This window comes from Cucurbita maxima, unplaced genomic scaffold, assembly GCF_002738345.1.
Source record: "Cucurbita maxima cultivar Rimu unplaced genomic scaffold, Cmax_1.0 Cma_Scf00001, whole genome shotgun sequence".
In the NCBI taxonomy this organism is placed as follows: domain Eukaryota; kingdom Viridiplantae; phylum Streptophyta; class Magnoliopsida; order Cucurbitales; family Cucurbitaceae; genus Cucurbita; species Cucurbita maxima.
Window position 1 is genome coordinate 7,944,256 of NW_019272017.1, and position 22,217 is coordinate 7,966,472.

The window sequence follows — 22,217 nt, forward strand, 5'->3', positions numbered from 1 at the left end:
AGAAGTTCTTTGATATTTGAATCACTTACAATCAAGATCGATCGATTCAAGTTTGAATGATTCTAAACATACAATCTAAAGTACATGTAATTGTAAAAAAAAAAATTAAGCACAAATTCTTTGCATTCTTCCAATCTACCCTTACAAATATAACATACATGACTTTATATAGCCTCAACATAAATACTTTTAACCTTACTAACATTCAAGAGTTGGTAATTTTCTATTTTATAACCATAATTAGGCACTATGTAAATGTAACATTAAATTAAATGAAAAAATCTTGAATACATTAATGAAATAAACTTTAAATTATCATCCATCTAAAAATAAATCTTGACATGAATTGTTTATGATAATTTGAATAACATTTTCTTCTTATTTTCTTTGAACTTTATATTGCATGATTGATACGGGTTCATATCAGCTTTTGTATTGTAGTTCTAAATTTACGATCCTTCTTCTTTTCATTGTTTATAATATATATATATATGTATGGTATAAATAAGATGTCCTCAGCCACAAACGGTAGTGGATTGAAACCTTAACCAATATTGGTGGGAAAGCAAAGTGAAAAACCAAACATGCTTTTTAAGGTAGATTTGTATTATATTACTTATAAATACCAAACTCAAACACCATATCCACTCATTTATATTATATTTGTTAATATTATTTAACATTAACTTTAAACACCATGCGTTGTTCATTATCGAAAGAGACTCCCACAATATAGCTCTCTATTAATAAACGTTAATTACATAAAATAAATGTTTTATAATAAAATTTTTGAAATTAGTAAATATTAATAACAATTTTCATATATTAAAAAAAAAAGATTTAATAAAGTAGTCCGTACGGTCTTTGAAGAAGAAAAATGGAAAAGTCAACGTAGAAGAAAGGAGAGGATAAGAAGAAGTCAAACAAGGTGGGGGTGGAGGGGGCTGTTTAAGTGGAGACAGTGGACGTAGTTACAGGGCTCTGTTCGTACGTTTTGTTTGTGGCTGCCACTACCACTCGACCCTAAACCCAGCCTCCTCCAAATCATAAGCTTTAACCAATTTCACGTTCAACCACACCACCACCCATCCTTTTTCTCTACAACTATACATAAAAAAAAAAAAGTAATACTCCCACCGATCGCATTGCATATCGTTCTTGACATATGTGAGGAGGGTCGTTGTCTTTTATAAGTGGTATCACTGAGTTATATACCTGGCTTAGTCGTGTCTGTGTGTCAAAATAGATAATACCTGTTATGGGTGAGTGAAAGTGTGTGAAAGACTAAAATATTCTTAGTACTTTTGAACAACTTTTGATAAATGATTGGTTTAATAGAAGTAAGCGTGTGAAAGTGTACTATAAAAATGGAGTTATATATAGAATGATTTGAGTCAAACTCAATGATCAAGATTGTCCTTTATTTTCCTCAATTATTGGCACTGAATAGCGGAGAGAGAGAGGAGCCGTCGGCTGGGTGCTGCCCACAGGGCACCGCGCTTATTGGGGTTCACTTCATGCCACGCCCGCCCTCTTCCTGCACTTCGGTCTCAGATATTAGCTCAATTCATTGGTCCTAAATTTTTATACGATATATCCCGTGGATCTAGTGAGATTTAGTTTTGCACGGATATAATGATATTAAACTTTTAAAAGTTTTAATAATATTCATAAATTAAAAAAATTAAAAATACTGATAAAGTTAGATTGGATGAACAGTATTTAAGAGAAATTGTTAAATTTTAAAAACTTTCATTAAATTCTCGAGCTAAAAAAATAATTTAAAAATATAATTATATTTAAAAGATAAAAAATAATGTTCAAATTATTGACACATCATAAATGATGTATAAATGTTTTAATGGCACTCTGAAAAAGTTCATCAGTAGTTTTGAAATGTGGCACTAATAGTAAATGAATAAAGTTCAAGAGTATTAATGGAACCTTCAAAAGGTATTTTTTTTAAGTAACCGTTTTTGAAACTTCGATATCATGTATTAAATGAACATCTCTACATGAATGAGCGGTATGCAAGTTGTTGATGCATGCCTTGATAAGGGAGAGAAAATTTGTGGTCTCACATTGATCATAGGTACAACTGACTACACATTATTGGTTATTGTTGAACATTATTCTATAGCCTTCTCACTTGTGTTTAGAGCATTTTTTTAACTAATTAAATTATTATTAAAGAAAAAACACGAAACTCCGACCTACCTAACATATGTGTGAAACTTCTCACTATTTTAAAATTATAAGGCTAACGACGATATATAGGAGGTCAAAGCGGACAATAGATGCATTTTAAAATCGTAAGGTTGACGACAATACGACAATATTTGTTAGCCGTGGGTTTGAGCTGTTACATGAGTTTTAAAACTGTGATGCTGATTACGATACGTAACGAGCCAAATAAGATAATATCTCATACTAGTAGGCTTGGACTATGACACGAGCTTTAAAATCGTGAGGGTGGCAGTTATTTGCTAACGGTGGATTTAAGCTGTTACACGAGCTTTAAAGCTATGAGGGTAACGTCAATACGTAATGGGTCAAATCAAACAATATCTGCTAGCGATGACCCCGAGCGAGTCTCAATTATGTCCTCCCACTTTAAAAATTTTAATTTTAGCGGTTGAAATTTAAAATTAATTTCAGAACAATCCTTGTGAATGAAGTAAACGTATGGAGAAGTAAATTAAGAAACTAGGGTTGGAAAAAAAAAATGAAAGAAAATAAAATTGACGATAAAATAGAAATTTGATTTTTTTATAATTTAAGATAAAATTTTACAAATATTTATTTAATTTAACATTTAACTTAATTATATATTATTTTATTTTTGAAAGTCTGGTACGGTTGAAGGAAAAATTTTCCGTATGATCCCATTAGTGGCGGAAGGAAGCAAAGAGCAAACATTAGGTGGTGGCGGAGGAGACCAGTTTCGAGAGAAGCGGAAGCCATGGAGGCAGGGGATGGAACTGATGTTAAAGTTGAAATCCGCTTGTCTTCATTTTGTTTGTCCAAATGCAGTTGGAAGCTGATTTTCCAGTTTTTAAAAAGGAAACGAAAAGACAATCGATTAAATTACTACATCTTCATTGGGGAACTACGACCTCCAATTCAGTTCTTCTTCTTACATCTGGATTCGATGTGACACTGAACTTTAATCCTTCTCCCACGCTCTTATCCACTTCATTTTCATTGCAAGCCAAAAGGAGGAAAAGAAGCTGGGTAAGTGTATGATACGAATTAAAAATTCTGTTCATCTTTCTACGAATTAAAGTATTTTAGGTGATGGATCTAATCTTGTTGTAAACTAAACTAATTTGCAAGTGGGTTTCAGGTAGAATAAGCGCAAAGAAGAGGAAAGATTAGATAGCAAATGGAAAGGTATGTGAATAATTTATTGTTACCAAGTACGGGAAAGCTTGAGTTAGGTGTGCTGTTTGCTTAAATAATCATATGGATAACATTGGGGCTCATGACATTTGTAGCAATCTTTCTGTTCCTTTTGGAGTTTCTCGACTTTTTGGCTTTTAGTAGGATAAATTGGTGGAGAGGAAGAAGATTGGCACGACTTTTTAACCCAATTTTTTTTTCTTTGTTGGAAGAAGGTTTAATATTTGTTGAATGACGCAGGCAAGTGAATGAAACAAAAATGGAAAACGCAACCAGAGCCAATCAATATGAAGCCAGATTCTTGGTATGGTTATGCATATGGTTCACAGACAAGGTGTTTGATGAAATGCTTCAGAGAAATAGATGCAGCTGTGATTTAGGTAAATGGGTCCCTCCAACCCAATATTTCAGTGCTTAATGAGTCATCAGAAGTCTAATTAAATTGGTTATCAGAACTTGAAAATGGTTGCTTGAGAATTTGCCTTTTTGTGTTTACCTTCATTGCGTCATTGGTTCTTAAGGTATTATTGGCTGCTTGAGTTTAATGCATTATGGTTCGTAGACAAAGGAAAATTTCTTACCTGGGATTGACTTTCACGCCATTAGTCTTAACTTTTGAATTGTTTCACGCACGGCATGATTTCTTCTATCACTTATGAGCATATATGTTTATATCCACATTGGATGCATATTTTTGCACTAGAGCTGCACACTAATAGAGTCATCGCCAATAATTTGTTTAAGCCTTATGCTCATGTAAGCCTCCTAACAACTGTAGCTTTACTTTGCTGAATTGACCCACTTTTCCAGCTTTATCATCCTATAAAACCCATCATTCCTCCTGCTCTTATTCCTTGCCTCACCATCACTAATCTGCTAGAAAAACCCCCTGAAGTCACTACCAAATATGATTCCAGGTGAAAACTCTTCTCAAATTCCTTCAAACATTGGGATGATGCAGAACAGCTTTCAGGCCCTCCATCATTTCAATGGATTTTTAGGCAACCTTCCGATGTTTCATGTTCCTCATCCCGGCCACGAATTCCTTGCACAATCCTCAAGTCTTAGCTACAACTCAACATCTGATGATGCAGAGGAACAACAGAAGAGTATTATTGATGAGAGAAAGCAGAGAAGAATGATTTCTAATAGAGAATCAGCTCGTAGATCACGGATGAGAAAACAGAAGCACCTTGATGAGCTTTGGTCTCAGGTTCTTCGGCTTCGCACCGAGAACCATGAACTGATAGACAAATTGAACCATGTATCCGATAGCCATGAAAAGGTTCTTTTGGAGAATGCCAGGCTCAAGGAAGAAGCTTCTGATCTTCGTCAGATGCTCAGTAACTTGCAAATTGGCAGTCCTTATAATCCTTGCTTGAGTAACCTTGAAGATATTCCCTGCAACACTGCACATCTGAGAGCTGAATCTTCATCATGCCAGTCCATTGCTAACTCTATAGACAACCTACTCCATTGAGGATAAATCTTTGAACTCTGATAAGAACTTCTAGTTCTTTTTATCTAGTTTTGTTATTAATCCTCAGTCTTTGAATTGAGCTTGTAAGAGATCAGTAGTAGAATAAGATTATTTCAAGTTTCTACCATGGGTTGAATCCGGAGTGTTCTCAGTGCCTGTTAAAATTAGCATTCATGAAACGAATTACTCCCTGCCCGCCGCATACACATGCTGAAGCTGGAGGAGCCAAAGTACCTGAAAATGATATATTCTTGTTATATCATGAATGCCTGAATCATAAACTTCATAATTTTCCTTTTTAAACCCCACCAGCTCACATCATTAAAGTTCCACCAAGGAGAGAAATGGATAAGAAACAGGAAACAATTCAGCAGAGGAAGTAAGATTTTTGTCCAGTGAGCAAAGTGTATGGTGGAAAAACAGCCATCGGTTCTTCACAGAATGAGAGGGGCACAATAGGACAAGCCATGGTGGAGGGCGCTGCTGGTAGTGGCTCATCATTGAAATGAATACCATGAGGCCAAGCTTTTGAAAATGGTATCCACTAATACAAAATACCCTATTAGCTTGTTATCTTTTTTCTTGGAAGCTGATTTAAACAATCAAGCTTAACAGTTCATATCTTAATTATACTGTTCAATCACGCAAAAACCTCAGAGCAATGAATTTGACTCTCTATCTCTCTCTGTCTCTCTCTCTGTAGTTAAGGCATCAGAATTTGTTGCATAACTTTGTGTTAAACTGAACCATCTCAGGCTGCACTGTTATCAACCATTAGGAATTGTCTGAATCAGAGGTGACGTTTCAGGTGGTGGCTGAACAGTGTGATCCCTCACTCTCTGTCCCTCTTTTTTCTTTTTTTCTTTTTTTTTTAACATTGACAATTGCTGTTGCATGATCACATCACATTGGCCTCACCCTTTTATGTATTTCTCAATTACAGTGTCCTGTTGCTGCCGTACTACGATTAAACTCTCTTTACTTTACTGTCATCTAAACAGTCGTTTGCTGTCAAATTTTCTTTCCATTCGTCTGATTTTTCAGCCTTCAGAATCAAATTTGGTGGGATTTGGATAGCGAAATCCCATCTCAATCTCCTTATTCCTCCCCTCTCTACAACTTTCTCAAATGAAGGTTTTTAGCTTAGTGCTGCTATGTGGGGGTGACACAGCAGCCAGTTTTTCTGCTAGAAGGTTGGAAATCCGATCAGATCCCAAAGCAGAATAGATCTAATTTAGATAAGGATCATGATGATAATAATTGTTGGCATTACATACAATTCAGTAATTAATCTGTCGCGGGTGGGATAAGTATTATGAGGATTTTTGACATTAAGATAAATTTAGCAATTAGATTAACCGCCCATTTACCGTTAATGTAGATCACAGATATGATTGCTAAGCACCGTTACCCTTTGCTCATACGCAGTTATAAAAAAGAAGGTAGGCTGCCGTTAAATGACGGAGCCTGAATCGCCGCAAAATAACCCGTCCAGATATTTCACGATTGGCTATTCCACCTGTTTCACTTCATGCTTTTATCCTGCCAATTAAATTTAAAATATGGTAAACACATTTTTAAATTTATTATCTACTTTTGAGCATAAGCTCCCGGGATTAATGTGGTACTTCTTCCCAACAATCTTTCACACATACAAAAATTAAAAAGAATTAATAAATTTACTAATAATTTTCATCTAAAAAGAATAATTTTGAAATAAAGTAAGGAGGGCTAATTTTATTAATTTAGCCATTTTAGAATGTAGCCTCCGAGAAATACCGTTTTTAGTAATTTTGAAAATAATGCAAAGTATTGATAAGGACGGGGAAGCTGTATTATGCGGATACCGTTACTAACGCGCAATCCTGTTATCCTTGAAGATTGTGAATTCTCTTATCGTCGTCTCTCCCAATCAACTTCGTTATCTTCTTCTCTCTCAAAATCTCTCCATCTCTCTCTCGGGGGATTTTCTTTCTCTCCATCCATCAATCGCTCACAATGAAAGCTGACACTCTAAGCATACACAAGCCTGCTCTTCCCCACCCAGTTAGGCCTTTCAATAGAGCTTCTTTCCCGCGCTCAATTCTCTTCTCTACTTTCGGTTTCATTCCCAAACCTTCCCGCCATCCGGGTTCCTTTCGCTTGCCTCAGACCTCCTGCTTCAAGGTCCAAATTCCTGTGATTCTGTATCACCTTTACTTTTTCCTTCCTAATTTTCTCGTTAATTTTGAGCTTTTTGGTTCCTCAGGGTGTGCGATATGACAGTCCAGTAATGGGCGCAACGGAGTTATCCGAGCTTGAAGATGTGGAATTGATGGTGGAGATGTGCATTACACATACACTGCCACCGTCTCTGACGCTTAAGCAGGGGCTGGAGAGTATCAGTGAGGCTATTGAAAAGTTGAAGTTAGAATCTCCACGTTCTTCCGACGGAGTTTTCAGGTTTCAGGTGTGGCTTTGTTTGTATTTTCGACCATTGATATTTGTATTTGGAGTTCAAATTTTTGAAGGCTTATCGTCAGACTCTTTTTTGGTTTGTACCTTGTGGAACGATAAACTAATGATGAAATTGCAGGTGGCTGTTCCCCCGAGTGCAAGAGCTCTTATGTGGTTTTGTTGTCAACCAGAGTCATCTGAAGTGTATCCTATCTTTTTCCTTTCCAAGGAGAAGGACGCAACAATTAAGTCACTGTACTTGAATGATACCCGCGGTGTTTTTGGAATTGGGACTGCAATTTACTTTGCTAGCTTGTCTTCTACTTCATCAAAACAATGTACATTGAAAAGGTTCCTTTCATACTTTACCTCCAGTTTACTGGCTTAGATACTTGAATCAGCAATACTTTAAAAGGATGGTGTTAGGACGCTGTATCTTTTTTCTATTACAGTAGTAGTCACGGAAAAGATTATGCCTGAAAATTTGGAAAAGTGGCATGTAGATCTCTTTTTAACTGTTATATATCTTTTCAAGTCATCCAATAAGTTGATTGAAAGATTCGTGGAGAGTAGACACATAATTTAGCTTTTGTTTGGTAAATGGTTATGAAGAATTAATGTATTTTTCAATGCCAACTTGAGTATATAACTCAATCAAGCAAGACTTTTGAAACTCTTTTAGAGGTTTTAGGTTTAAATCTCTACCTTATTGAATGAAAAATTAATGTAATTGTCTGCCTCTTGTTCTTACATCATATTTTTGCATCTCTGGTTTTTAGTTTTTGGAAGCATTAGCATATACGGCATGTCTAAATTACTTCTAATAGTAAAATGTTTGTTGTTATGGTTTCTTTATGGGTATACAAAATGCTGTTGTATCTGATTCACTATTCAATGTCACTGAAAGCTCGCCCTACTCAAGCTTGTTCCATTACTTTTTACGAAGGTATCTCATGAATGATTCAGCTCCTATTATGGCTTATGGTTTTGTTAATGCTAATACCGGGGAGACATCTTCACTGAAGAACGAGGCTGGTCATTCATACTTTTGCGTTCCTCAAGTAAATTTTTCTGTCTGGATTTATTTAATGCCGGAATTATGCCATTGATCTGGTCATGCTGTTACACTGGTTAATTCTCTGGAGGAATATGTGCTTATAATGTCCTTGAATAATTATGGTCTTCATAGATTGAGTTGAATGAGTACGAGGGCGTTTCTGTTCTCTCTGCAACACTTGCATGGAGTGAAGCTTTCCCTTGTACATTTGAGGAAGCTCTTCATTCTTTGGGGTCATCTATCTACCAGGTATCTTGGGGTGCAGCTTTATGTTCATTTCATATTTACCCATTTTCATTCTAGTTAAATATTGTTAGTTCTCTTCCAAGATTCTGATAACCATTATCTAATTTGTCTTTGACATGGAACCTTATAATAATCCGTATAATTAGGAGCATGAAGAGATTTAGCTTTTAGGGACCTTTTGACCTACATATTATATTGTTGATGTGCTAGCTTGATAATACCATATGATTGTTTTGTGGCTTATGTGCAGATTGGTACTAATTTTCCATCTAGAGAAAACTTCCAGTACAAATATATAAGATCTTCTTTAACAGCTTCGAATCATGTGGACGTGACAAATCAGATGGTATAGATTTTAATTTTTTTTCCTGATACTAACTTGATAGAACATTTTGTTTGAGTTGATGATTTTATGAGCATTTAGTTGATTAGTCAGGTGGATTAGTTGACAACACTTTTTTAGTTACTTGAAATATAGCTTGTTGCATTCATTAAGATGTATAGAACCAGTAGTTCTTATAATTGGATTGACTAGTCATCGAGTGGTGTGTGCTGTACTTGTTGTAGACAATTCTCAAGAGCCCATTATAGACAATATATTTTAGAATTAATTGTTGTTTTTTTCCCCATCTTTTGACTAGATTTCCTACCCTCTCTCCGTAGGGAAAAAATGATCGGCAAGAAGACTGCAGACTTAAGTATTAACTTGGACGTGTTTGGCTATCTTAACAAAGGTTAAGATTTTGGCTGATTTTTTTAAGTGGGCACTGAGATTATGTAACTATGTAATAATATATATGGTTTACACGGTATAGCTAATGAAAAGAACTCTGTTTCAGCGTTATGTTTGGCTATTTGGTTGGCAAAAATGAAAAGAAGAAAAACCATTGAAGACAAACGTGTGAATATTGAACATTTAGGGGATTGAAGTTAATTTTCATTGTTTGCCGAACAATGTGAAGAATAAAGCTTCACCTTCAGATTTTTTGCCCCCATTATTTTAGATTGGCAAATAAAATGCATTTTGTATTTCTTGCGAGGCTTGTCTATCAGTTTGTGTCTTAGTAGTTATCCTTTTTACTTATTAAATAGTTTTGTTTGTTTCCTATAAAATACTATATATAGATTTGACCTCATTTATAATTGCACCTCATTGTGATTGACTTAAAAAAAAAAAAACTATATGGAGTTTTTCTTTTCCCTCAAATCACTTAGACAAAAGAATATATTTCCCAGAAAGTTAGAAATCATATGGAGTTGTATGTTTCGATGAGGAGTTATATGTTTCGATTCTCACCATTCTCATTTAAGAGTACAAATATTGTAGGGATACATGAAAGTATTTTCTGTGGCTGGCGAAAGCTTCAGGACTGGCATCATGGAAATGGTATCTTCTCTTTCTGGTAATCTTTCATCCTTCAATCATTGAATTCTTGATTTACTTTGGCAGAGTTCCAGCTATAGTTTTCAAACCAGATTTTTTTTTTTTATAGTTATGGACCTTATACTCAGTTTTATAGCTTGTTGTCTGCTGATCCATCTAGATTACAGAAGCAAAAGCATATGAGCAACTGATGGTTTGTGCACAATTGAGAAATATAATGCTTTGTATATTTCAAATTGTAAAATGGATTTAATAGCTCTTCTTATATCCACCTTCATAAATCAATAATATGTATAAGTTCAGTTTATATTTCCTTGTTCATGGAACTTTGCAGTTAAGAATAACAGTAGTAAAATAATCAGCCTGTAATGAAAATCTCTACTATAGCTTTCTGGAAAAAGAGTATAAAGGGAACATGCTTAAAGTAAAACGGACATTGTTCATGCCAGTTCAACATGTCAGATGCGTTTATTGTTCAACTCTTTAATAACCTTCACAATTATTGCAGAAGGAGTCTGCACGCTCCCATCAATTCTGCATTCGGCTTTCACCAAGTGTTGCCGTTGCATGTAATATGGTGAGGTTCCAAGCTTCTAAAGTTCAGAACGGTGAAAATTATGATTAAATACGCATAAATTTCTTTTGTTGCTGACATTATCCTCGAGTTATTCACTGTTGAATGATATATCTGTAACTTCTCTTTCCAGTTATTTTTTTATGCTTGTACACTATGTACTCATGTGCCTGCTTTTAAAAGTTTAGTGATTTTGTTTTTGAAATGCTATCATGGAGATCAGTCATTTTCCCTTTCCGGGTTTTTCTTCCTCCACAACTCACTGTGGCTTTCAAGAAAATGTATTAGTTTCACAGCTGTTTGAATAAAGATTACGCATATCCTGTTGATTGATTATTGTAAACTTGTTTATTCTCCCTCTAATATGACCCTTTGAACCATCAGTTGGATCGTACCAACGAAACTTGTCTCTCAGAGCAAGAGCATGCCAACATTAATGCTCTCTGGGCATCGTTCATAGTTGAAGAATGTTCTCGTCTTGGTTTGACGGTATGTATACACTAATCATAAATATTTTCCATCAACATTAATGCCGACAGATCTGACTGTTATTCACTCTAGTATTTTTGCATAGCTCCTGGATCAAGATCGTCCCTTCTTGCCATTGCTGCTGCAAGTCATCCCCTGATAACATGTATTTCTTGCTTTGATGAACGCTCTCTTGCTTTTCATGCGATCGGGTACGCAAAAGGATCTCATAGCCCAGCAGTCGTAATCACATCATCAGGCACTGCTGTTTCGAATCTTCTGCCTGCTGTGAGTCACATTGAGCATATCATGAAACAATAGTCATTATTTTCTGAAAATTAATTAAACAGTTTTTAACCTATGCAATGGAGTTGCCTACGTCTTTCCAATACTTTGAAGGCTTTGACTCCTGGCGGGGACAGGAAGTTTATTTCTTCTGAGCTTGACAAATTCAAGCCCAGGTTTGCATTGCCCAAGTATCTCTCTCTCCTTTAAAATGAGAAACATTCCTCTCTCTAATCAGTTTGAACATAAGTAAACTGAGGAAGAAAAGAATGTCATCGATTCATTTGGTCTCCAAAACTCAAAAGTAAGTTATAAAATATATATCTTGGCACCAAATAATTGGCCTGTCTTACCTTTTTAGTGGATTTGAACCTCAGATGCTCGTTTTGCCTAATTGAAGCTTTTCTGTCTTCGTTTTCAGTTGGTTACAAAATAAAATCTCTAATTGGTGTTTGGGTGCAGACTAGTTTAGACTTTAATTTTGTTTTTCAATTATTAAAGATTTATCAATTAATACTAACAGAAATGTTAACAACTACTAATTAGGAAAATAGTTAATAAACTTGGCGGTTAACAAAATCAAGTTCCCTGGCTATCAGGAACAAAATTAAACTATAGCTATTATGGTAACTGGGCTTTTTACCAGCAGTTAGCTGTTTGAGCAGCCTAAACGAGCGGAAACTTCACAATTTTGCCTCAACTTATAATTGGCAATTTTGTAGGTTGTTGAAGCTAGTCAAGATTTTCTTCCTCTTCTATTGCTCACAGCTGACCGCCCCCTGGAGCTGCAAGAAGCAGGAGCAAATCAAGCTATTAATCAGGTATTGAAATTAAATTCGCTGATTTGTTTATTGTATTTCTACCTTTTATTGTTTAATCCCCTTACTATACAAGTTTTTTGTTCAAAAGAATTTAACGTGACCTTATATTAACGTTTGCGTTGTGTTCAAATTGTATTGTCACAATCGTATGTGGTAGTGACAAAAGACAATTGTATATTTGCGACAACCAGGTATATGAGAAGGCTACATAATTATGATACAACGTTAATAGTAGATTCAATCTCATTTTTCTTTTAATATCAGTCAAGAGTTCGTTAACATTCATTTGGCCTCTAACCTGTACTTATCTTAGTGTTTGGTTAACGATTTTAGAGTTGAAGTGCATCCGTTATCCTTTTTATTTTTTGTAATTTGAGGCAATAGACTGCCTTTCCAGTGTTTTGTTCTTTGTTCATGTTATTTTTCTTGTCTGGTGGATCCCAGACAATTTTTTTTTTGGTTTATCTGATCAAAGTATTTGAATTTGTTAATAGGTAAACCATTTTGGTTCATTTGTGAGGTTCTTCTTCAGTCTTCCTGCCCCAACTGATGAAATTCCCGCCAGAATGGTGCTTACCACTCTTGATTCTGCTGTAAATTGGGCAACCTCTTCGCCTTGTGGCCCTGTTCACATAAATTGTCCATTTAGGGAGCCACTGGAAAATAGTAGTCCATGGAATTTGAGTTCCTTAAATGGATTACAAAGTTGGTTATCAAGCAGTGAAGCTTTTACCAAATATATTCGACTCGAAGCATCTCCAATGTCTATTGATACTTTTGGCCATATGGCAGAGGTTTTAAAAGTAATCCATGGAGCCAGAAATGGAATTCTACTTCTTGGGTCAATTCAATCAGAGGATGAGATATGGGCTGCTTTTCTGTTGGCCAAACATATTTCATGGCCTATAGTAGCTGATGTATTGTCTGGTTTACGATTGAGAAAGAGCTTGTCTTCCTTCCTAGAAGTGGAAAATAACTTTTTCTTTGTCGATCACCTTGATCATGCCTTGCTTTCTGATTCAGTGAGAAAATGGCTAAAATTTGACGTGATTATTCAGGTAATACTTTCCCACACATTCTTTTTTTCTTAAGCCTCTTTTCACTCTCCTTAAATTAAAGCCTAACGTAATCCTCACCATGGTACATCTCATCTTCTAGAACCATAATCATTAAGAATAGGAAAGCACATTGGAGGTTTTTAATGTGGGTTTGAAATAAGTCATGATAAGGAAAGTCTGTGGGAGGAGGTTTGAGCTTTGGTTAAGTTCAATGTCTCCCTTTGGGCGTCTATCACCAAGGAATTTAGTGATTACCCTTGATCTCTCATCCCTTCGAATTGGAGCCTGTTTTTGTAATTATCTTGTGTTTTTTCTGCCTTTTGTGGTTCTTCTAGCTCCTTTTGGTTTGGGCTTTCCTCTTTTTTTTTTTTTTTTTTTTTTTTTTTTTTTTTTTTTTTTTTTTTTTTTTTTTTTTTTTTTTTTNTTTTTTTTTTTTTTTTTTTTTTTTTTTTTTTTTTTTTTTTTTTTTTTTTTTTTTTTTTTTTTTTTTTTTTTTTTTTTTTTTTTTTTTTTGTATTACCCTCATTATTCATTTGTTTTCAATTAAAGTTTTTCTTCTCACTAAAAATATGGTTTTGAATGAATGCTGAGTTTAAGGAGAAAGGAAAATATCATGTCATAATGCTTAAGGGAGTATAGAATATCTGATTTCGAATGTTCAAGTTGTATTTACATTATGACGTACACTCAAGAACATTTTTAAAGGTCAAAATAATGATGGTAAGTAAGGTGCTTTTGTTGATCATTATCCACACTTCTTTAAGGTAGCTTATCATAAATGAGAAGATTCAACGTGAAATTCATTGAATATAGAATTGAAAAATAGTAGTATAGTATGACTAACTTGTATATATTTCCATGAAAAGGTGAGCTAAACGTGGATTAGACCCAATTATTATACGTGAAATTTGGGAGTTAGTTTTAGGGTTCTAAAATGAAGATAGCGACTAAGTGGCACCTGCTACTTGCAACTTACCACTAGGTCTAATTCAATGAATAGAAAACTTCCAAGAATCACCATAATATTTTTCTTCCGTCAGTTAATTAGCTCAATATTTCCAAATATTAACAGATGGGAAGCAGGGTAACAAGCAAACGTGTTTCAAAGATGCTAGAGGACTGCAGTCCCTGTTCATACATCATGGTTGATGAGCATCCAGGTCGTCATGATCCATCGCATATTGTGACACATAGAATTCAAAGCACCGTCTTAGAATTTGTGGGTTGCTTACTTAAAACTGGTTTTCCTCGCAATAGGAGCAAGTGGACTGCTACTCTACAAGCATTGAATATGATGGTAATTTAGCTGATCTCCAGCAGTACATTTTCATTTGTTTTTGTTCTGCAGTAGTAACAAGTCTTGTAGGAACTATCACAACTGAGATTATAATTTAGTATCGAACGCCAGTATACTGATGTTAGACTGAAATTCAGAATCCGTAGTTTTTTTACTTTATTTTTGGGAAAACAAGTATCTATATGCATATAGTTCATTCTTCTCAAACTGGATGAATTTCAGTTTGTTATTCATCTCATTCAAGGAGATATTTTCTGTTGTGTTATAAGGTCAAACTAATCTTGCAGACATGTAATGACCTTGTATTTTGATGTTATAACTAGATGTGGATTTTTGTCTTGTCAAAGAAAGTGATGATACTTGAGTATTTCATGGTTGCACTTTGCAATTTTTCTCATTTTCATAATGACTCTCCTATTTTACAGGTGGAGTGGGAAATACAATTTCAAATTTCTGCTAACTACTGTCTATCTGAGCCACAAGTTGCTCAGGTAATCTCAGAGGCACTTCCATTTGATTCTGTTCTGTTCTTGGGGAATAGCATGCCAATCCGTGATGTTGATATGTATGCACGTGGTTGGTCAAAATGCACCGACAGTGTAGCGGCTAGACCATTAAACTTACAACTGCCATTTTGCTGGACATGGACTTCTGGAAATAGGGGAGCCAGTGGTATTGACGGACTTCTAAGCACAGCTGTTGGTTTCTCTGTTGGCTGCAACAAACGAGTATGTCACTAGAATTTGTATGTACAATTTTATCTGCAAACAAATCATTTACAGGGCTTATCAGTTTTATAAAGGACTATACCGATTCATTATAAATGCCATGATAATGCAGTTTCAAATTTCATTTTCCACATACCATGGTTCATTTTTATAACATCTGACCAAGCAGTCTTTCCAGAAAACTGGATAAGGTATCTGCCATGTACAAAATGTACATAGACATTGCATTATTATTCCTGAAGTTTTTTGTTCTTTTAATATCAAACGAGTCATGGGACATACTATTTTTATCCTTTTTGAGTCCAACTTGGATTCTTAATGGTAGGTTGAGTATTATTTGGCACGACAACCATAAGGGGATGGTCATAATAATTATATTCTCATTTTTCTTGTGTTGCTATTCATTGAATCTTGTATACTGGGTACCTTTAGATAAGAATATATATGTCTATTTCTTCATCTTTCCTTTCTCCTTAATCCTTTCATATTCCAATCAATATTCAGGTGCTTTGTGTAGTCGGAGATGTTTCTTTCCTTCATGATACAAATGGCTTGGCAATTTTGAACCAGAGGTATGATGGAAGGAAGAAAAAAAAAAAAAAACTCTGTTTTGTGTGACAGAAACTGTACAATTTTTCTTTCCTGTTTTTCCTTTGTTTTCTATTTTTCAGGAATTAACATGCTTTTAAATAGCTTCAGTTTTTTTAAACGTGTTATATTATCATTTATCTCACTTGGTTAACATTTTTTCACTTTAATGACCGTTTTTTTTTTCCTTTCATCTGAAGGAGGGTATGGCTTTTTTCCCCTGAAATCTGCACTCTATGGCAGCTTATATTATTTTTTCCTTCATTGTACTTCAATAAAAAACATTTTCATGCTAATTGTTTAGTAACCTACTCTCTGAAGGATGACGAGGAAACCAGTGACTGTAGTTGTAATCAATAATAATGGTGGGGCAATCTTTAGTCTCCTCCCTATCAAGGACAAAGTAGAGGCAGCAATACTAGACCAGTTCTTCCACACCTCTCACAAGATTTCACTCCGTAGCCTATGTGTGGCACATGGGTAAGAACTATGTATAAACCTTAATATATTGTAACTGGGTTTTCATTTAACAGGCTTCTTTCTCTTATTGTTCATACTTAACCATGATTTAATTGCTGTAACGAAAATTAATTGGTCGATGTAGTTCTTACAAACAATTTTTACGTAATTCTTCTGACAAAATAAGGTCCGCAGGTTTTCAATAAGCAGTCTACAAGTATTATTCAAACAGCTTCGTTTCTAGGATGGAAGGGGAGAGTTTTTCACAATTCAACGTAATAAATTCTAAGTATCTTATCAGTGTACCTTGATTATTTAAAAAGCATAAAATTAAAATGGGTTTTGATCTTTTTTGTTGCTGTATCTGATTAGTGCCAATCGATAGGCTCAAATCTAAGCATCTTTTAATGTACTGAACTGGAGCGTTGTGCTTAATGAAACATGTTGGTCAAATCAAGGCTCTCAGTTCTGCTTGTGGGGGTTGGAAAGATCTTCCAGTGAAACAATTACCAGATGAACAACCATAGAGAGGGTAGATTACATCTTAAAGAGGAGGCAAGTTCCTCAACCTAGGAGCAAATTTGAACTAGGCGTTCGATAATTACATGTAAATAGACAACTCCAGAATTTAATGTATACTACTGATGTTAGCATCTTAATCTTGGATAATTCACAATAAGCAAACTATATGGGTGAGAAAAAATGTGAGCATACAAAAACAAACCCGCAAAAGGGAGAATTGGAATTCAATCAACTGGGTATGAGTTTGAAGAAGTTATCATGTTTTCTTTACTCTGCATGTTTGTCTTTATCTCAGTTAACTTCTGCATATTCTGTGTCAATCTTGCTTCATTTAACCTGAAATTGCTAGATATACAGCCTGAAGCATTTACATGTACGGACAAAGATGGAACTCCAAGATGCTTTATTTATGTCTCAATGTGAAGAAAATGACTGCATAATCGAGGTCGAAAGTTCCATTGATGCCAATACTTCCTTCCACAGGTTTTTAAAAATAATTATTCAAGTTAAATTCCTTTAGGTTGTTAGATTTTCCTCCCTTTTTTGAGAAATAAAACTTCTTTTAAGGTTACAACTGTTATTTGCTGTTAACACCTTATGATCGTCGTGCTAGTGTCTTGAGGAAGTTCACTTGTCAAGCAGTAGACCATGGTTTACGGATCTTTTCAAGGCTTTATTTTGAAGAATCTGTTTCACCTGGACTCTTCCTTTGCAAGATAAGTAGAATGGAATACACATTGTTCAGGTGTTTAGCTATTCTCCATATTAGGTTATAGATGCCCTGAGTATCTAATATAATGGTAATTAGAAAGGTTTGGTTGACTAAATCTCTTTCCCCTCTTTCTGTGGGTGGTAGAATCCCTCTATGTGCTCCACCTACAACCTCATCTAGTTCTATTGATCAAATCAATCGGGGGTTCTTCAGAGAAGGTTTTATTTTGTCTTTGTTTCTTGAGGACGGAAGTCTTGGGCTTGGTGAGGTTAGTTTTACTTCCGATTTGTTGTACAAGCAATTGAGTGCCTTCTTTATTTAACATTGATGGTTCAGATATGAGCCTGCCAATCTCAAGCTTCCTATTGATCCTTACTACTTAAGCCTACTAGCCCCTTGGGAGAAAGTAGGATGGGTGTATTACTATATTACTTAACTACGTGTTGCTATTCAACAGGTTTCACCCCTTGAAATTCACAAAGAGAACCTACTAGATGTGGAAGAGCAACTTAAGTGTCTTCTTCATATATTAAAGGGAGCCAAGATCAGCAGCTCCATTCCTTTACTACGGGGCTCATTTTCATCTTGGATTTTCCATGAACTGGGAATACCTGTAGGTGCTCCTATAATTCAGCCCATGCAATTATTTTCGTCTAAAATCAAAATGTCAAATTTAATAAAAGGACTCTTTTTCATGGTGAACCATTTACAGCCACGTTCGATCTATCCAAGTGTTAGATGTGGCTTGGAAATGGCTATTCTTAATGCCATAGCAGGGAGAAAAGGTTGCAGCTTGTTAGATGTACTCCAGCATCGGTTAGTTGAAGAAGACGACTTGTCATCTTCGTCAAAAGTTAAAATTTGTGGGCTGTTGGATTCTGGTGGAACTCCATCTGAGGTAGCTCGTGTTGCTAAGACACTGGTCAAAGAAGGATTTCCTGCTATCAAGTTAAAGGCAAGCTGCATTACCATTTTCTGAAGATTCTCTCTTATTTTCTTTCTGCACAGAGTATTCTCACTGGCATGTATCTCAAGATTTTTTGGTTTACAGAACCTACATTGACTTACTAATGGTTTAATAATTGAACAATTGCAGGTAGCCCGACAAGGGAATGTCATGTATGATGCTGCAGTTGTACAGGAAGTAAGGAAGAAGCTTGGCAACCAGATTGAACTCCGTGTTGATGCCAATCGGAATTGGAGCTATGAAGAAGCTATTTTATTTAGCTCTTTGGTGAAGGACTGTGGCTTGCAATATATTGAGGTACTATTCGTGAATGTATCTCATATATCTGGAATGATATATGACAGTTAAAATTGTATGAACCTTTAAAGAGATGCTAAGATCTTAATACAGTCTTCATGCTATACTGCCTTTGTAGTCTTAACACTTCTTGTTATTCTGGTCATTATTAAGTTGATGTAGTCACGTTGCTCTTTAATTTCTCAACTCAGGAACCAGTTATGGATGAAGATGCTATTGTTAAATTCTGTAAAGAGAGTGGTTTGCCTGTTGCACTGGATGAAACTATCGATGGTATTCAAGATAATCCTGTGAAAGAACTTGCAAAGTATGTTCATCCCGGAATTGTTGCTATAGTAAGTGACATGTAAAACCCTTATTTCTATTCAGTGGTCAAATATATACAAATGCTAGAAACTTTATATTGAAGATGCCCAGTAGACCCCCCAGCCTAGCATAGGAAAAAAGGAAATATGTTCCCTACAAACTCATTTTAGTGAAGAGCCACGAGAAGCACACAATTTTAAAATAGCTGGAAAAATATAAAACAATTTAAAATAAGCTGGAGAAATATAATAATGTCAAAATATATTAACCAAATGTGTCGTTGTTAAAGACTTTCTGTTGGGAGGCTTCTCCTCACTTTAGTATATATTGCTTACTGATCCTGATTTTTTACTGATCTTGATTTTTGATAAGTTGTATTATTCCTTCTAGGTTATAAAACCCAGTGTCATTGGCGGATTTGAAAATGCAGCATTAGTAGCAAGGTGGGCACAGCAACACGGAAAAATGGCTGTTGTTAGTTCTGCATTTGAAAGTGGTGTAGGTTTGTCTGGATACATACACTTATCCTGTTATCTGGAGCTTCAGAATGCAGAAATAAGAAAACTGATGGATATTCAACCAGCTCCATCTATAGCCCACGGTCTAGGAACTTTCCGTTGGCTTGACGAAGATGTAACTGTCAATCCTCTCAGAATTGGTCGTGACCCTCATAGTGGCATTATAGAAGCATCTGCTGCTGAGGCTAATCGACTTCTAAAAAGTTTTCAAATCAACCAGAAGTTTGTTCGTAGAAAGTTTACTGAAGAGCAAGTTCGTAGGTACAAATTAACTGTAGACTCAAAGGGGTTCTCTTATTTAATAAAAGTTCTAGAGGTTGGACAAAGAACAAACGTAAGTAAGAGTTTCAAAGCAATTGTTACCTGCTTTTCCTTTCTGATAACGTCAATCATCTGCTGGTATCATTTAATGCTTCCATATTCATTGGAGCCTTTCATCGCTACGTGATTGGAATCAAATAATTGCTCCAATAAGAAATGTTTGTTACTGAAACGGTGTATTTTTCTTCTAGCAGTAATTTTCTACTACAATAAGCTAGTAGGTTTCTTTCTTTTCAAACACGTGGGGTCTAGTTTCATATGATATGACAGACATGGTGCATTGAAAACATGGTTGGATGAAATCTTTTATTATGACTTCTGAAGCAGAGTTTTTTTCTGTTCTGTTTTGCAGTGTATTTCTTGAACATGCATCTTCATGCATTTGTAGCATCCATTTATTTGTTGTGATGACATCTGCTTAACAATAATTATGACCTGTATCATTATTTTCTTATGTTCCTCCTACTTAGAGCTTCTGCAGGATAATGTGCTATTATTTCTTCATGGATTTCTTGGGACTGGTGAAGACTGGATTACAATCATGAAGGCCATCTCAGGTTCAGCTAGATGCATTTCTATTGACCTTCCTGGTCATGGGGAATCAACAACACAAAAGAATGATTGTGATGTTCATGGTGTGGAGGAACCAAATTTTTCTATGGAGGTTGTTGCTAATCTACTGTATAAGTTGATTCATCATCTTGCTCCTGGTAAAGTTAACCTCGTAGGGTATTCAATGGGGTCTAGGATTGCCATGTACATGGCCCTGAGATTTGCTGATAAGGTTGTTTATGAACCCTGCTAACTTTTCAAAGTTTTTCATATATGTTTAATTCTTAAGAAAGATGAATGTCTGTTTTGAAGATTGGAAGAGCTGTTATAATATCTGGAAGCCCTGGATTAAAAGACAAGATGGCAAGAAGAATCCGGAGAGTTAAAGATGATTCTAGAGCACGAATCCTTAAGGCCTATGGTTTAGAGAGCTTTCTTGAGGCATGGTATAGTGGGGAACTATGGAAAAGGTGATTTTATTAGTTTTATTTTATCATCACCTTGAATTCTATTGTTGAGCCCATTCCTATAATCTTTTACTTTCGTTCCTAGCAGTTTCAGAGAACATCCACATTATAGTCAAATTATTGCCAGCCGATCGAAGCATGATGATGTGCAGCATCTTGCAAAAGCTCTGTCTGATTTAAGCATTGGAAGGCAGCCGTAAGTTTAAAATGGGATGAATCTTCCTATCTTTACAGTTTCTAAAATCTAAATCAAAATTGGCAACAATGTTGGTGAAATGCACATAGACACCTTTATTACCACAACTTTGCATGCATAGTCAAGTTACGGTGGTAAAAGACTCCCAAAGCACCAAAATGTGTATTACAATAAAGCTTTCAAATTGGGAATTAAGTAGAAAGACTACAATCTTTAGAAAGCTGTTTACTTTTACACCAGCACAAAGCATGAAACATAGTCAATTCCAGATTATGGGATGAATCATATCAAGTATTCTTTTCCCTTTCTGCATGATAGGCAATTGTGGGATGAATTAAAATGCTGCAAAACACCTCTTTCAATCATTGTTGGGGAGAAGGATACAAAATTCAAGACAATTGCACAGCAAATTCTATCTCAAATTGATATGGGCAGGAAGATCAAGGATGAACCAGTTGTTGACCTCCATGAAATAGTCGAGATCCCGGACTCAGGACATGCTGCCCATCTGGAGAATCCTCTTGCTGTTATCAATGCATTAAGTAGATTTCTAATAAGGAGTAGAAAACAGTTCTCCTACAATTCAGATTTCTCAGGTACCCTTTTTATAACTTTTGACATCCTAAAATTAACATTGATGTTGATGATTATAAAAATAGTGACCTCAAGCATAATTCTAAATGGCTCGGTATTTATCCTGTTTATTTGTTAGGCCAAGTCGCAATTACGCATGAGAGCCACCTTTTGTAAGGGCGCTGCAGCCTGTATTCAGCATCAAATAAGAGAGTTGGGATTCAGATTCTATAAAGTTGGTGGCTGCACAAGTCTTGGATACATCATATGCCAACATGTACAGGTTCTTAGCGTTTTATTGTCACAGGCAATTATATCCTCCTGTTATTAAGTTCAGTCATAGACAAATTTCTTTTGACTGCCTATAATTATTCTTTGCTGCTATTTTACATAGGGAATGATCTCTTTGAACGGCCTTGAAAATCTTTTATGTTACTATGAACTTGTTTTACAAAGGAATTTGATGTACTCCTAAGAGAGGGTTACTTCTTGTTATATGCTTA

General features: G+C 35.4%; 2 protein-coding genes across 9 annotated transcripts; both read left to right on the forward strand.

Annotated features, from left to right (window-relative positions):
• Positions 1-2,871: 2,871 nt before the first annotated feature.
• Positions 2,872-5,009, forward strand: LOC111488753 (basic leucine zipper 43-like). Of its 2 annotated transcripts, XM_023136689.1 has the most exons (4): positions 2,872-3,234; positions 3,347-3,393; positions 3,643-3,782; positions 4,320-5,009. In XM_023136689.1, the coding sequence occupies exons 2-4, from the start codon at positions 3,386-3,388 to the stop codon at positions 4,880-4,882; spliced, it is 711 nt and encodes a 236-aa protein (XP_022992457.1). In that variant the 5' UTR covers positions 2,872-3,234; positions 3,347-3,385; the 3' UTR covers positions 4,883-5,009. The 2 variants fall into 2 exon arrangements, with proteins under 2 accessions (XP_022992457.1, XP_022992460.1); XM_023136692.1 differs by lacking the exons at positions 2,872-3,234; positions 3,347-3,393 and having other exon boundaries at positions 3,714-3,782; positions 4,213-5,009.
• A 557-nt stretch (positions 5,010-5,566) lies between these two features.
• On the forward strand, positions 5,567-22,209 carry LOC111488697 (protein PHYLLO, chloroplastic). Of its 7 annotated transcripts, XM_023136603.1 has the most exons (29): positions 6,791-7,048; positions 7,131-7,331; positions 7,458-7,669; positions 8,265-8,379; positions 8,508-8,624; positions 8,872-8,967; positions 9,949-10,008; positions 10,514-10,582; positions 10,964-11,068; positions 11,141-11,335; positions 12,055-12,153; positions 12,648-13,211; positions 14,284-14,508; positions 14,934-15,236; positions 15,741-15,808; positions 16,146-16,304; positions 17,163-17,288; positions 17,419-17,550; positions 17,662-17,785; positions 17,975-18,130; positions 18,230-18,472; positions 18,614-18,781; positions 18,973-19,116; positions 19,478-19,939; positions 20,408-20,710; positions 20,791-20,948; positions 21,034-21,141; positions 21,460-21,737; positions 21,854-22,209. In XM_023136603.1, the coding sequence occupies exons 1-29, from the start codon at positions 6,881-6,883 to the stop codon at positions 21,889-21,891; spliced, it is 5,196 nt and encodes a 1,731-aa protein (XP_022992371.1). In that variant the 5' UTR covers positions 6,791-6,880; the 3' UTR covers positions 21,892-22,209. The 7 variants fall into 7 exon arrangements, with proteins under 7 accessions (XP_022992387.1, XP_022992403.1, XP_022992396.1 ...); XM_023136611.1 differs by lacking the exon at positions 12,648-13,211 and having other exon boundaries at positions 6,832-7,048; XM_023136619.1 differs by lacking the exons at positions 20,791-20,948; positions 21,034-21,141; positions 21,460-21,737; positions 21,854-22,209 and adding an exon at positions 5,567-5,581 and having other exon boundaries at positions 6,832-7,048; positions 20,397-20,527.
• The last annotated feature ends 8 nt before the right edge of the window (positions 22,210-22,217 follow it).

Coding starts and splice junctions, on each gene's coding strand:
- LOC111488753 (XM_023136689.1), top strand. Junction 3,783..4,319: donor TAGATGCAGCTGTGATTTAG/GTAAATGGGTCC, acceptor ATATGATTCCAG/GTGAAAACTCTTCTCAAATT.
- LOC111488697 (XM_023136603.1), top strand. CDS start 6,881: ATGAAAGCTGACACTCTAAGCATACACAAGCCTGCTCTTCCCCACCCA. Junction 19,117..19,477: donor ATCCCGGAATTGTTGCTATA/GTAAGTGACATG, acceptor TATTCCTTCTAG/GTTATAAAACCCAGTGTCAT. Junction 20,949..21,033: donor AGTGGGGAACTATGGAAAAG/GTGATTTTATTA, acceptor CGTTCCTAGCAG/TTTCAGAGAACATCCACATT.